At 38.7% G+C, this 12,733-nt stretch overlaps 1 protein-coding gene across 4 annotated transcripts in view; it reads left to right on the top strand.

Moving 5' to 3' along the window:
• The window catches only part of QRFPR (pyroglutamylated RFamide peptide receptor), a 41,266-nt gene extending 29,189 nt beyond the window's left edge, over positions 1 to 12,077 (top strand). For 2 of the 4 annotated variants that reach the window (XM_069012070.1, XM_069012067.1), the window contains 6 exons: positions 5,733 to 5,891; positions 6,482 to 6,543; positions 7,311 to 7,546; positions 7,885 to 7,982; positions 8,929 to 11,346; positions 12,049 to 12,077. In XM_069012070.1, the coding sequence (XP_068868171.1) occupies positions 5,733 to 5,891; positions 6,482 to 6,543; positions 7,311 to 7,546; positions 7,885 to 7,982; positions 8,929 to 9,332 (959 nt within the window). In that variant the 3' untranslated portion in view covers positions 9,333 to 11,346; positions 12,049 to 12,077. Of the gene's footprint in view, positions 1 to 5,732; positions 5,892 to 6,481; positions 6,544 to 7,310; positions 7,547 to 7,884; positions 7,983 to 8,928; positions 11,347 to 12,048 lie in introns of those variants that run through there. The other 2 variants (XM_069012069.1, XM_069012071.1) reach the window with 2 other exon arrangements.
• The last annotated feature ends 656 nt before the right edge of the window (positions 12,078 to 12,733 follow it).

Below are 12,733 nucleotides of genomic sequence, written 5' to 3'. Positions count from 1 at the left end.
CTCCTGTATCTTGTCTGGTCTTCAGCTGCCACTCAGGAGAGGGGTGGGTCTTCTGTATGTTGCTGTCATATCTGGTGCTTCTTGATATGACAGTTTTCTCTAAAGGCTGGGTGAAAAACGAAGTGGCACCTTCTACCCAGCTGAGTCTTTAAGGTGCTTTCTGTCACTTACCAAATGTCTTGTGTCAAGCTGTATGTTACCTTACTGAGAACTTCCCTGTGTGAGAATGCATAAAGCTTCCTTGCTGAGGGATGAAAACTAAATCTTGCATATATACCCAAGAACTGATGTAAAACAATGCAGCACCCTTAGGGATATAATCTGTGTTATGATGACTGACGTGTTCTGCCCCAAGTTACAAAATGTGAGAAAAATCAACTTGATTGCTTCAAGTGAGGTGGAGAGAGCTCATTACAAGCTGCAATAGAAATTCTAATGCAAGGGCTTGATCAACAGCATTTTACCAGAGGAAGGAGCAATTTGACTTTTATCAGAGAATGGTTTCAGGCTTTTACTTATGCTACCCTAATAAGAAGAAAACTGATATTTGAAATGACTAAATCACAGTTCCAGGCACAATGTCCAATAATGAAGGCATAAAGCATTGTTCAAGGGAATGCCATTTATATTTGCAGTCTCTCAATGTGTTATCATTGGGAAAACTATTCACTGCTTGAATAATCTATGCAGTTTTTAGCAAGCAGTGCATAAGGAATACTTTTAGCCTCTTGAAAAAGGGAAGCAGTTAGTTATTTTCATTCCCAGTGTTCCACTGCAAATGTTTTTCTTTCCCAACTGGAAGTGGTCAGTATTAGATGCTGCAGTGCTGTCTTGGCTGACAATCTATTGGAAGTGTTTTCTCAAAGCCTGACATTGTGGAAACTTAAACGCTTCGATACATACTTAACATATTAGTTAAAGTGTTATCATTATTTAAATGATTCAGAAAAGTCAACACTTCTCTGTACTAGCTCCAGTGCAGAAATTAACACAGTTCCAGTGATTTTGAGGTGATCCCAGCACTTTAGCCTTTAACCCAGCACTGGGAAAACTTACAGAGTGAGATTTCAGTAATCTTGACTGAATCTCACTGAACTGGACTTTTGTTGTTTGTGTTTGTTAGTCTGTGACAAAAAAAGTCCTCTTTAGGTATGATCTGAAATTATGTTTTGAAGAATATATTGCTCAAAGAGAAATAAATAGTGAAGTAATTAAAGAGCTTTTATCATAAAGACAAAAAGCAAATCCACCTTTATTTTCAGATTGCTTGGGAGATAAAGAATTTTGCTCTATTCTTAATCCAATGTTGATTTATTATAGGTGAGCGTATCAAGGCAAGGGCATAGCACCTGATACAAATAACTGAAATATATACCAGTTGTGTTAGTGAGTAGAAATAAGACTTAAATAATACTAGCTACTAAACCATATAATTTCCAAACCATGTTCCAAACAGCCACACTTTTACCAGCTGGATTAGAGCAAAGATTTAAGATAGTATATTCCTTTAAAATCTTCTGTTACTCTGTGTTAAGTCTGAACACAAATATGTGAAAATTAGCTTGAAATGGTTTTAATGTATGACACAGCTGGCTTTTGCCTGTCTCAGTCTTATTTTAATTTCACTGTATGTACTGTGATGTAGTAGAATAATTAATTTTTTTTTTCTCAAAACTTACCATGTCTTCCTTACAGTAAAATTTGGCACTTTTTTCTCAGTTTTTCTATAAGGAACTTTCAGCTAACAGACACTTGGGAATGGGGTTGTAGCAATTTCTCCTTGCTGCAGGTGAAACTTGTTTTACACAAATGGATTAAATATTAAGTGAAATGTGCATGCAGTATTGGATGGGAGACTAGACCTCAGTACCTGTTTCCCTAATAGTCAGTATGGAAATTTGGAAGTGTTGAGGGCTTTTTTCCTGGCTGTGAAAATCTGTAGTTGTTCTTTTGAGATGGTCCGTTTCAGGGGGAGGTCCTGAATGTGAAGCCCTACTTGGTAAGGCTTTCTCCTCGAGGCTGGAGGGACAGGATTTGAGGCCCCTTTTCCCACACTCCCCATGTTCAGTGATTACAACATTCAATTAGTTTAAAGGGAAGAAGGAGAAATGCATCATCTATGTTTTGGAAAGACTTAGAACTAGTAAAACCTACCTCACCTTAAGTCTCACAAGCAAGGTTGTATTTTGTGACCAGTATGATCTCCATACAGAAGTTCTGTTTCAGGCTATCCCTGGAATAACCAGTGTGATCATTCTGAATTTCTTAGTATTCTGAAATCATAGTTTCAGGTTGCCTTTTTCCTTTTTCTTTGCACTGCCCCAACCCAACTGCCACCATTCTGAAATAATTACCTTATTTAACAGTAAATTTCATTTTCCATGTGTAAAGATCTGTAAATGTTTGTAATTTGAAAACATAGGTTATATAATTTAAAGTATTGAAAGACCTAGAGAAAGTCTCTAGTAATTATCTAAGCAGCTGGGAATGGCTGCTATATATTTATAAATAAAAAAATAGTTTTGAAAACTTAAAAGAGGCTTTATGTGAAAAAACATTCACTATTCTGCCAAGTATGGTGACTCCTGGTATCTCAGGATTGAATCCCATTCAAACATAGTAAGGATGGTGCTGGATCTCAGCTGTGTTGATGTCAAATTTCCATTGAAGTTGATGGATCTTCACTTGGCCCTGACATTCTAAGCAGTGTATTTCTTTCCCTTTTTTCCCCAAGCAATCTGTTTTAAATACTTCAGTGAAGAGAGTCGACTTCCTTGCTCAACAGTCTCTTAACCTTGGTGGGCGCTTGAATTTCAAGCACTTGAGCGTCTCAGGATTTCAGAAAATGGGAAGCATTTGTATAGTGAATGACAATTCAGAGCAAGCACAAGAGTCCTGAAGGGGTATGGTACTGTTAATAAAAGTTATACCCAGAGACCCTGTGCATGGTGACATCAGAAGCTTCAGGGAGGCTGAAATATTGTTTTGTTCTTACTTTTGATACCTAGAGGCTTTTTGAGTAGCTTTTACCTACTATTCATTTGAAAATGTTATGGTGTTTCTTGGTTATAAAAAAACCTTGTGGCTGTTTTGCTATGGCCTCCAAGTCCCCAAAGTGTGTGCCATGCCACGTGTCTCAGAGCAGGTGTTTCCATTCCAGCCAACTCTGTCTAATGCAAACCATCCTTTTGCTTTCCATTTCTGGAAGTGCTACTCACTCCTTGTCCAGCTCAGTAGGCTCAACCTGCAGGCATTATGTAGACTTTTGCTTTTATTACCTTTTTAACAGCTACTTTTATATAGCTTAAGTGATCCCTTTTTGTGTGTTTGTCTTCCAAGAGGTGAAATAGCGTTTTTTTGCAGCCTTTTCTCCTGGGAGTTCAGCTAAAGGCATAGTGAGTGGTAGTCTGTGTTCTTTGACAGTGTGGTTACTGGGAAGAAAATGAGAAGACATCTGTAAAAAAACAGTGGGCATCTGGGAATTTGGGATTTCCTGAGCTGAGCTCAGGTCTTCTCTTTGTTCTTTGAACAGTTGTGCACCAGCTAGAAATTCCACCAGACTGACGGAACTTCAGTGAAAGTCTCTGTCTTATTTTGTTACTTGAGTAATAGTGATACTTCTCTGCTTCCTAAGAATACCCTGGAATGCTGGGACTTCAGTGGAGGAGTACTGCATTACTGGGAAATCTCTGTAAGGCAGTATAGTTCAAGTGGACTTAATATTTAAGTCTGGCCTTTTTCAAACTGTAAGAAAAAGTCTATGGTGAAAGTTTGGATTGGTTTTTTCAGTTTGTTTTGTGTTTGCTGGTTTTTGTTTTCGCCCCAGCTTCAGCACTCAGACTTGAACTGATTTCCTTAGTGAAACAGGAAATCAAACATTTCATTAACAAGTTTTGTTTTTCTGTTTGCCATTTGTAGCAGGAGTCCCTTCTAACTTAGTGAAGCAAACACTTGAAACCAACTCTTTGGTTGCATTCACCATTTGCCATGTGCAGAGTAGGTAGGATTTGAGCTTTTTGTTTTATCTCACAACAGAAGTTTAAGCCCATTGTGAGAAGGACTTTAAATTTGACAGAATGGGTCTGGTACCTGTATGTGCAGCACATTCTCTAATGGGTGTAGTGAGAAACTGATGAGATGCTGAGTTAGTAAGATATTGACTGTGTTTACTTTTTTTAAGGGGTTTAAGGGGCTTACTTAGAAAGAAGGAAGAAGAAGCAGGGAGAATTTTATTGTATAAATTGCAGTTGATACAAGATGTGAGGATGTCTCTTCTTGCTCTTCCTGATGCTCTGGAGAAATACATACCAGCTGAAAAACAAACATGCAGCCCAGTGCATCTCATCTATGCAGTTCCTACTGCCCATGCTAAGATTTCATTCAAGTAACTTGAAACTGGCCTGCATGGTATATTTTTTTTCTGGTTTAAGCCAGATCTGTGTGCACTTCCATTGTGTTGCTGGTGTTAAGTATGTGCTTGAAAGGTGCTTGATTTCTACCCTTTGCTGCTTGTCCTCTCCTGTTTCTGGAGTCACAGAAAAAGGGATTTTTGGGCAACTAGAATTGGTAATACCAGTAGCAAACCAGTTCCTTCTTGTAAGCTAGAGTGGCTTTTAGCCTGGCCTAGCAAGCAGTAGTCTCCCTGTTCCTTGTTCCCTTCATGGAGGGTAGGATTAAGTTTTCAATTTTCTGTTTGTTTCCTGTCTGTTTTCTATGCTGTTCTGCATAAGGTGTCCGTAGCATCTTAAAGCTTGGCTGAAAATTGGATCAGATACTTCTTAGGCTGTTTTGAGTTTATGGATTGTAGTTGAGTAAGGTATAAATAACGGTCAAGTAAGGAAAATAACCCTGACTGTTGCTGAAATGAATAGCTGAGACTGAACTGTAGGAGTGTGAGGGAACTGTGGAAATATGGACAGAGAAAATGATCTCAGGGTCATAAAATGAGTAAATGAGAAGTCGATTGGGAAGAGCATTAGGATAAAATTTTTTACAGAATAATTTATACCACTTTCTAAGATGGTTAGGACTTGAGAAGGAGTAATGGAGAATGACTAATATCTTAAAAATTGAATATGGAATTCTTGGGAAGCTGTGGCAGCAATAAATCCTGATGTTGCATAAATACAGTAGAAATCTGTACAACTTAGAAAATGCAGGAGGAAGTTGCATGTGGTTTGGACAGTGGCTCTAACATAATTTGTTAATCAGCAGAAAGGAGACTTGGAGAACAGAAGGATGATGAAGAGGTTGAATTTTTCCTCTTATGTTACGCCTCTTTGAGGACTTCTCTATACATCTTGCTTGACAGGATGATGCACAAATAGAGTGATATTTAAATGAGCTTAAGGAGTGAATTTGCAACAGTGGAAAAGGTAAGCTTAAACAGGTAACACTCAGACCTGCATAAAACTGGAGAGTAATCTGTCAAAATGAAAAAAAAGTCTCTAACTTGGAATGTTTGAAAACAGATGATGGAAGACTTGGTCAAAAGTGAAATAGGAGTAAGTGTCAGACTGATAACAGAGCAAGTGAATGTGTCCTTAGAAATCTTGGTTCTGCAGGTGTAGACAACAAAGAATGGCTCTGGAAAGCTGCATTTGACAAATGGCTTAAATAGGTGACTTAGCAGTTTAAATGTTACAATAAATCTAAGAATCTTAGTCTGTTATTTTTAGTAATGGAGTCTAGTATTAATAGCTGTTGCATGCCTTGCTTTCTGACTATTGCAGGTGCCTTCGCTTGCAAGATGGTGCCATTTGTTCAGTCCACTGCTATTGTAACAGAGATTCTTACAATGACCTGCATTGCTGTGGAAAGACACCAGGGAATTGTGCATCCACTAAAAATGAAGTGGCAGTACACCAATAAAAGAGCTTTCACGATGCTTGGTAAGATTTTAAGCCTCTCCAGTAATTTCTGTATGTAGAGAAATAATCTTCAGTGTGGATGGCATGGCAGAACAGAGGGCACTGATATGACCAATGATTCAGTAGCAGAGTTAATTGACCTTTATAAAATAGCTCAAGGAGAGTGCCTATCAGTAGGGTATATTTATTAGCCAAAACTCTCACAAGGGACTTAGCATCTGAAGTCAAAAATGTACTTAAAGATAAACCATTAGCAGCCATTTCTTCTTTTTTTTTTAATTTTAAGAAAGGTTCAAAATGTACAAGCACTGTTTAAGCAATGTCACAGTGAAATGGTCCTTCCGTTGTTACACAGAGATACTTACTTAATGCTCCTTATGCAGATTAAGTGGCTTTTCCTGTTGAATATCCATAAATGGAGGTAGTTTGGGAGACAGAAAGCTGATGTCAAAATAGCATGCTGTTATTGATGTATTGACTGATGTATGCCCTATAGAAAACTTTGTTCTTTATTACAATTTTCCACCTTGCCTGACTTTTCAGAGCTGTTAAACTGTTCATACCAGATCCTGCTTGTTGGACAAAGTATTAAAAAATGTGTTTGTTTACAGGCATAGTCTGGTTGCTGGCTCTTATTGTTGGGTCACCCATGTGGTATGTGCAACGGCTTGAGGTAAGTTAGGTAAGAGGTAAAAAATGGGAATTTGCATCTTAAACTCAGTCCTTGCTGGATCTTTCTGCATCTTTAGGTGAAATTGAATCAACTCCTGTGAAATTAGTGGGGGATAAGGGAGATTGGTTCTGTGTGCCAGCCTGGGAAAGGCTAAGGTTTAGAACTTGCATGCAGTGGAAGAAGGAGTACCAACAGGGACTAGTCATGCCTACTCTCCCTAATTACGTCAAAGAGCAGTAATTACAACTGTGACTTCCACTGTGGCTTTCTTTTGGTTTATATGTGCACTGGCACACAGCAATAGAGGACTTAGATTGCTGTTTCAGCATGACATAGTGCTCCCCAAGATCTGGAAGAACTGTGCTTAGTTTAAAATTAATTAGCTGTTCATTATAGTTGATGAGTTACCACACAACATTTGGAGGTTAAGCAGGCAGCTTGGCAGACTCTGCTGCTTGTGAGTCTGAATGTTAATAATTTTCTGGTTTTTTTAAGCAGCTATCATGAGGTTTCTATATATCCATCTTTACTTGCAAAATGTGTAGCCAAGGTCTCCTTTGAAGTGCAAATCAGAGGATCTTCTGGCCTCTTTGTCAATTTGGATTGAACCCAACACTTGATGTGGAAAAGTGCTTGAAGGAATTTTGTCACTTTGAAAATCTGTTGATTTTGGTTGTTCCATTAAGAGCAAGGAATATCTAAATGTGCTTGGGTCTTACACTTGGGATAAACACCTTAGTGACTCATCTTCTTTGCATTTGTTACAGGTTAAATATGACTTTCTGTATGAAAAGGTGTATGTTTGTTGCTTGGAAGAATGGGCCAGTCCAATTTATCAGAAGATCTATACAACCTTTATCCTTGTTATACTCTTCCTTCTTCCACTGATGCTGATGCTTTTTTTGTACACTAAAATTGGCTATGAACTCTGGATTAAGAAACGGGTGGGAGACGCTTCAGTTCTTCAAACCATTCATGGGAGCGAAATGTCTAAAATATCAAGGTTTGTAAGCAAAATACACTTGGAACTTTGACTTCTAGAGGGCTTTTTTCCTGACTTTTTTATTCCTCTTGAATAGAGTTTAAAATGCCTTGCAAGACAATGCTAATGTCATGCTGCAAAGTGCACTGCTGTCACAAAAAAGAGAAATAAAGTGCTAGATGTATATGATGATGCATTCTTTTGTTTCCAAGGGAATTGTGTACTTTTGAGCATTCCTTGAGAGTTTTATTTGCATCTGCAGCCATCAGAACACAGTCACAGATCTAACTTGAAGAGAGACATGAAACTGCCAGTCAGTTCCCAGTGATTCAGTGTGGAATGTCTTGGTGCAATTTCAGGAAGAAGAAGCGAGCAATTGTTATGATGGTGACAGTGGTGTTTCTCTTTGCAGTCTGTTGGGCCCCTTTCCACATGATTCACATGATGATGGAATACAGTGAGTACCTGCTATATCTCATAGAATAAAGTCTCGTTTTTGGGGTTTTTTTGATAATGGAACTACAGGTTGTGATAAGCTAGTGCTGCTGCCAGCATTCAGCTCTAGAATACCTTCTGCTAGCAAAGGTTAATGTTCTGCTTATAAGAAAGACTTCAGGAAAAACAGGACTATTAGGGGGGTGAGTGTCTCTCTCCTTTTCTTACCGTGTCTGTTACACTACCCTCATTTACTGAAAGGTCAAAAGTGCCTGGCTGGAAGGTAAAAAAAAAAACCTCTTGAGCATAAAACCTCTTGAAGTTTTTAATTATATTTCATTTAACTTAACTGTTTTGAGTTAAACTTACTATGAAACATTTATCCCTTTTATTGTGGTAGGCATATTGGAAATATAAATACTGGACATCACAGTGATGATACCCAGTGAATCCAGCTGGAGTTTTTCAGCGCTCTTTACTGAAAACTGGCTTGGAAATGCCCTTAATACTTGTTGTGTTGGCTTTTTGCTATTTGCCTTTTTCTCTGAAGTCTTCCACTGTTCATCTCCCACCTCCTCCATGGATACTGGAGCAGCCTATGTGTAGGAACAAGAGGAAATTTTCCGCAGTTGTTTTACTCTACTTGCTAAAGGCAGGAGCTGTTTCTTTGTCTTATATCACAAATAAGATTGTAGCAGCTAAATCAGTAGTTCAGCCAGTCAGCTTTTTTGACTCATAAATTCTCTTTCATTTGATTCTGTTATTACCCACATACAAAGCATGATTATATGATAGATCTTGATTTTATCTTGTTGATGAAACTCGACTGCTACTGTTAAGAACTTCCAGCATGTGTTTTTGTTGATTTTAAACAAAAGCTTTCTAATGCCAAACTGGATATAAATAGGCTAAGTGGTAAGCATGTATGGCATTCTGTGCTTACAGCATATTTTTCATCTCCTCTCCAGGTAATTTTGAGAAGGAGTATGATGATGTGACAATCAAAATGATCTTTGCAATTGTCCAGATCGTAGGATTCTTCAATTCTATTTGCAACCCTATAGTGTATGCTTTCATGAATGAAAACTTCAAGAAGAATTTTCTGTCTGCCCTCTGCTTCTGCATTTTGAAAGACAACACATCCCCAAGCAGGCAGCTTGGGAACTCGGGGATTACCATGAGGAGGCAAAAACCAAGTGCTTCTCAGAGAGATCCCATGGATTCGGACGAAGGCAGAAGGGAGGCATTCAGCGATGGCAACATTGAGGTCAAGTTCTGTGATCAGCCAGCTTCCAAAAGGAATTTGAAAAGGCACCTGGTCTTGTTCAGCTCTGAGCTTACTGTGCACTCTGCAGTAGGAAATGGACAGTAGCATCACAAGGGGTTTGGGAATGGAGAAATCATTCTCTTTAGGATAATTTCAGTAAGCCATTTAAAAGAGTTTGCTACTTTGCATGCTGAAATGAGGGGGCAAAATGTTCTGTGGGCTATAAGAGTGTTGAGATAATGGTTGAGAAAATGTAGTATTTATTTTATAATGATGAGGAGTTAAACTTTGGAAAACAACATTACTGGATGATTTCCAGGAGAAAAAAAAAATTTCTTCTTAAGCTAATTTAGGGCTTGTTTGCCCTCTGCTTTAGGTAAGCCAGACAACTGCTGCTTGCTCCATTTGTTCTGTGTCTGGACTGTACTCAGCTGAATGCCAGAAGACAGGAACTATGGAAAGAATGTGCACCTTTTTTGGACAACTTGGAAATCTGACATGAGCCAACATTGTAAGATCTGCTCTCTGCAGCTTTGAGGACACAGAGGCTTCAGATCTGAGTTCAGGAAAGATGGAGACTGAGATGCAATTCTACTTCAGAAAAAAGAAAGGGAGTATGAAAGAGTTATCCAGAATATGACTGAAGAGATTTAAGATTTAAACATTGTGTGCATGTTTGGATTTTGTTAACAGGAGGCATATTACTAATTACCAATGCATGCATAATTACTGTGCTGTTTTTACAGGTTAATTCTTGGGTACAAATTTAAATGCCATTGTATGCCCTGCAAACTGCATTGTTCTGCTGAAAAACAGAGGAGTTGAAAAAGTGCTGTACACCAAAGTGCAGATGCTGGAGGTGTGGTCTGTAGAGTAAACACTGAGTTGAACTTCCAGTCATGCTTGGCCATGAGGTTTACAGGTTGAAAGGGTGGCATTGCCATTTTCTGGAGGGTTATAAGGGCCTGATCTAGAGCCTGTTGGAACTTTACAGAAGACTTTCAATGGAGTATCACGGTCTTTTGGCTGGACACTTCTCTGAAGACATGCTCATATTTTTCTGTCTGTCCATCATCTTCAAAGGGGATTAATTGCTGTCTGAGAACTGGGACAGTGTTTTGTTATTTTGGGCTTCACAGTAAATTGTGGGGTTGATACCTGTATAAGTTCTAAATGTTTTTGCTCTCAGTGGGCCAAACTGCAAAACTGGAAAGGTATGCTTGTAAGTGTGGGACTGGGGGAGAAATGTGATCCAGACTGATACACTGGGACCCGATCCCATAAATCAGGCCTTGAAATACAGAATTTCCCACTTCAGCTGAGGTTAGGTTTACAGCCTGTAAAATGTCAGTGCTTTCTTTTGTCACCCCTTGCCTCACCCTATGGGACCTTGGTGCCTTGGCAGTCAATTCAAGATTATTTTACTTTGCTACTATATGCTTCACTGTAAATTAAAATTTAGGATAAAATAGGATAAAATTTAGGATAAAATATACTTGTATAAATTGGGAGTAATCTGATCCTTCTCTAATGTCTACAGATTGGCATTGGATTGTGACACACTTTATTTACATATAAATTTTTTTATATTCTATATGATACACTCCTGTGCAATGACAGAACATTTCTGACTTGTCCTGAGGGCCAGGCATTAAGAGCTTAATTATTATCATAGTTCTCCTCAGCAGATGTCCAGTTTAACTGCCTGATGGTGTGTTTGGATAGAATCTGTGACTGAAAACTAATTTATTTTAAGCTATTATTTATTTGCACTGCTAATTTCAGTGACAGATTTTGACAAGCATTTAACCAAAACTCCCAAGTATCTTATGTTTTTTTTTTTGTCTTACCTGCTTTGTCTGTTGTCTCATAAAATGTTGTGTCAATGAATAACTGTTGTAGTATTGATCTTGTTTTCATTAAAGTTCCTTTTTGGCTTTGTTGGTGCCGTTTTGCACTAGGGGGTATTTGCTGTAAACTTCACTTTGACTCTCTCTTTGTTTAAAGATTCATGTGAGGTTATTTGTGCCTCCTTAGCGATTAAACTCCAGTCCTGTTACAGGTGCCAGCTGCTACTGTAATCCTGAGAGCTGTGATTTAAAGGACTTTCCAGAGTAAGGTGAGAAAGGGGAAAAAAAGTCCAATCTCTTGGTAGAAGAGAAGTGACAAAAGTGTCAGCATAGATAGGTATGGCTATGGTTAGATTAAATATAAACCAAAATACAAAAGACAGTTCTCATACTGTTTTTAATGGTAATTATATTATTGGTGCATTTTTGACAGAGTAGTTTTCTTGAAGCCTGGTAATCTTGTCCTCACTGCAGGGAATAAAAGATCCATTATTGACTTAAGCACAATCAGGATTTTGCCCATGTTTTTTTAAATCTGTCAGAGCTTCAGCTTTGATTTAGCCAACAAAACCAGTTGTTCTGTTGAAGTGGGGTCGTTTTGAGTCCAGGCTAGTAGCCTGTTCCTTGCAGTGGCTTGTACCCTGTGTGTGGCTGCATCTGACTGCCTCAAACCAGGGGAAGCTGGCACTGCTGTGGGAGGGACAGCCCTGCTGTCCCCCAGGCTGCCTGTGCTTACTTCCATCTCCCAGTAACAGAATTGCATGGTTCATCTGATCACAAAAATACTCCTGGCTAATGAATTTATCAGAGAACAGAAAAAATAACCATGCTCATTTCCCTAAACTGAGAATATTTATCAAAGCTGTTGTCTCCTTTGAGGAAAAATGTTTCTTTGAGTTTTTTATTATCTTAGTTATGAATTACTTCTAATTTCTTTGATGAAATTAAAGAGAAACTTCTTTTATTCTCAGCTGTAAGGGGCTAAGCCTTTAAGTTGCAGTGAGATGATGCCAGGAACTGACAGGCTGATGAAGACAGGAGCCTGAAAGGACACATTCACCTGAACAGAGACTCTGGAAATTGAGTGGATGAGGAAAAAGTGTCAGATGTGAGCTTGTCCAACTGATACCCGGAGGGTATTAACAAGGAAAACAGTGAGTAGAAGGGAGTGAACCCTCTCAGTAGCTATAACAGTAGCAATTAAAAAATATCCAATATCAGCCTGTTCCAAGGAATAACCAGTTGCTGGTGATTGCCAAAGCAGCAGAGATGTGTGATGTGCCTGCATCAAGGAAATATGTACATAAATTCTCAGCCTGGCGATGTGCGTTAGCCCTGTCTGTGTGCTGATTACAGGATTAGCTAATGTGCAGTGGTTGTATGTGCTGCTGACAGAGTCTGAGTATGGCAGAAGCTGTTGAAACAAGTGATTCAGCAGAGTGAAGGGGACACCTGAGACATAAGAGAAATACACAAAGAGCATTGAAGAGGAGAGCTAGATTATTACTGCCCAGGAAAAAAAAAAGGCATAACTAGAGGAAAGGGTTTGGTAGAGCTGTTAACTTGGAGAGATGGGAGAGGAGGATAATCGTGGTGAGGTATGTTTTTATATAGATTAGAGTTGATGTGAGTGTTAGAAAAGCTGGGAAGGTTTAG

The sequence above is a fragment of the Aphelocoma coerulescens genome, chromosome 4 (assembly GCF_041296385.1).
Source record: "Aphelocoma coerulescens isolate FSJ_1873_10779 chromosome 4, UR_Acoe_1.0, whole genome shotgun sequence".
NCBI classification, from domain to species: domain Eukaryota; kingdom Metazoa; phylum Chordata; class Aves; order Passeriformes; family Corvidae; genus Aphelocoma; species Aphelocoma coerulescens.
Note: the sequence above shows the minus strand (reverse complement) of the source record. Positions and strands in the feature narration are given on the sequence as shown.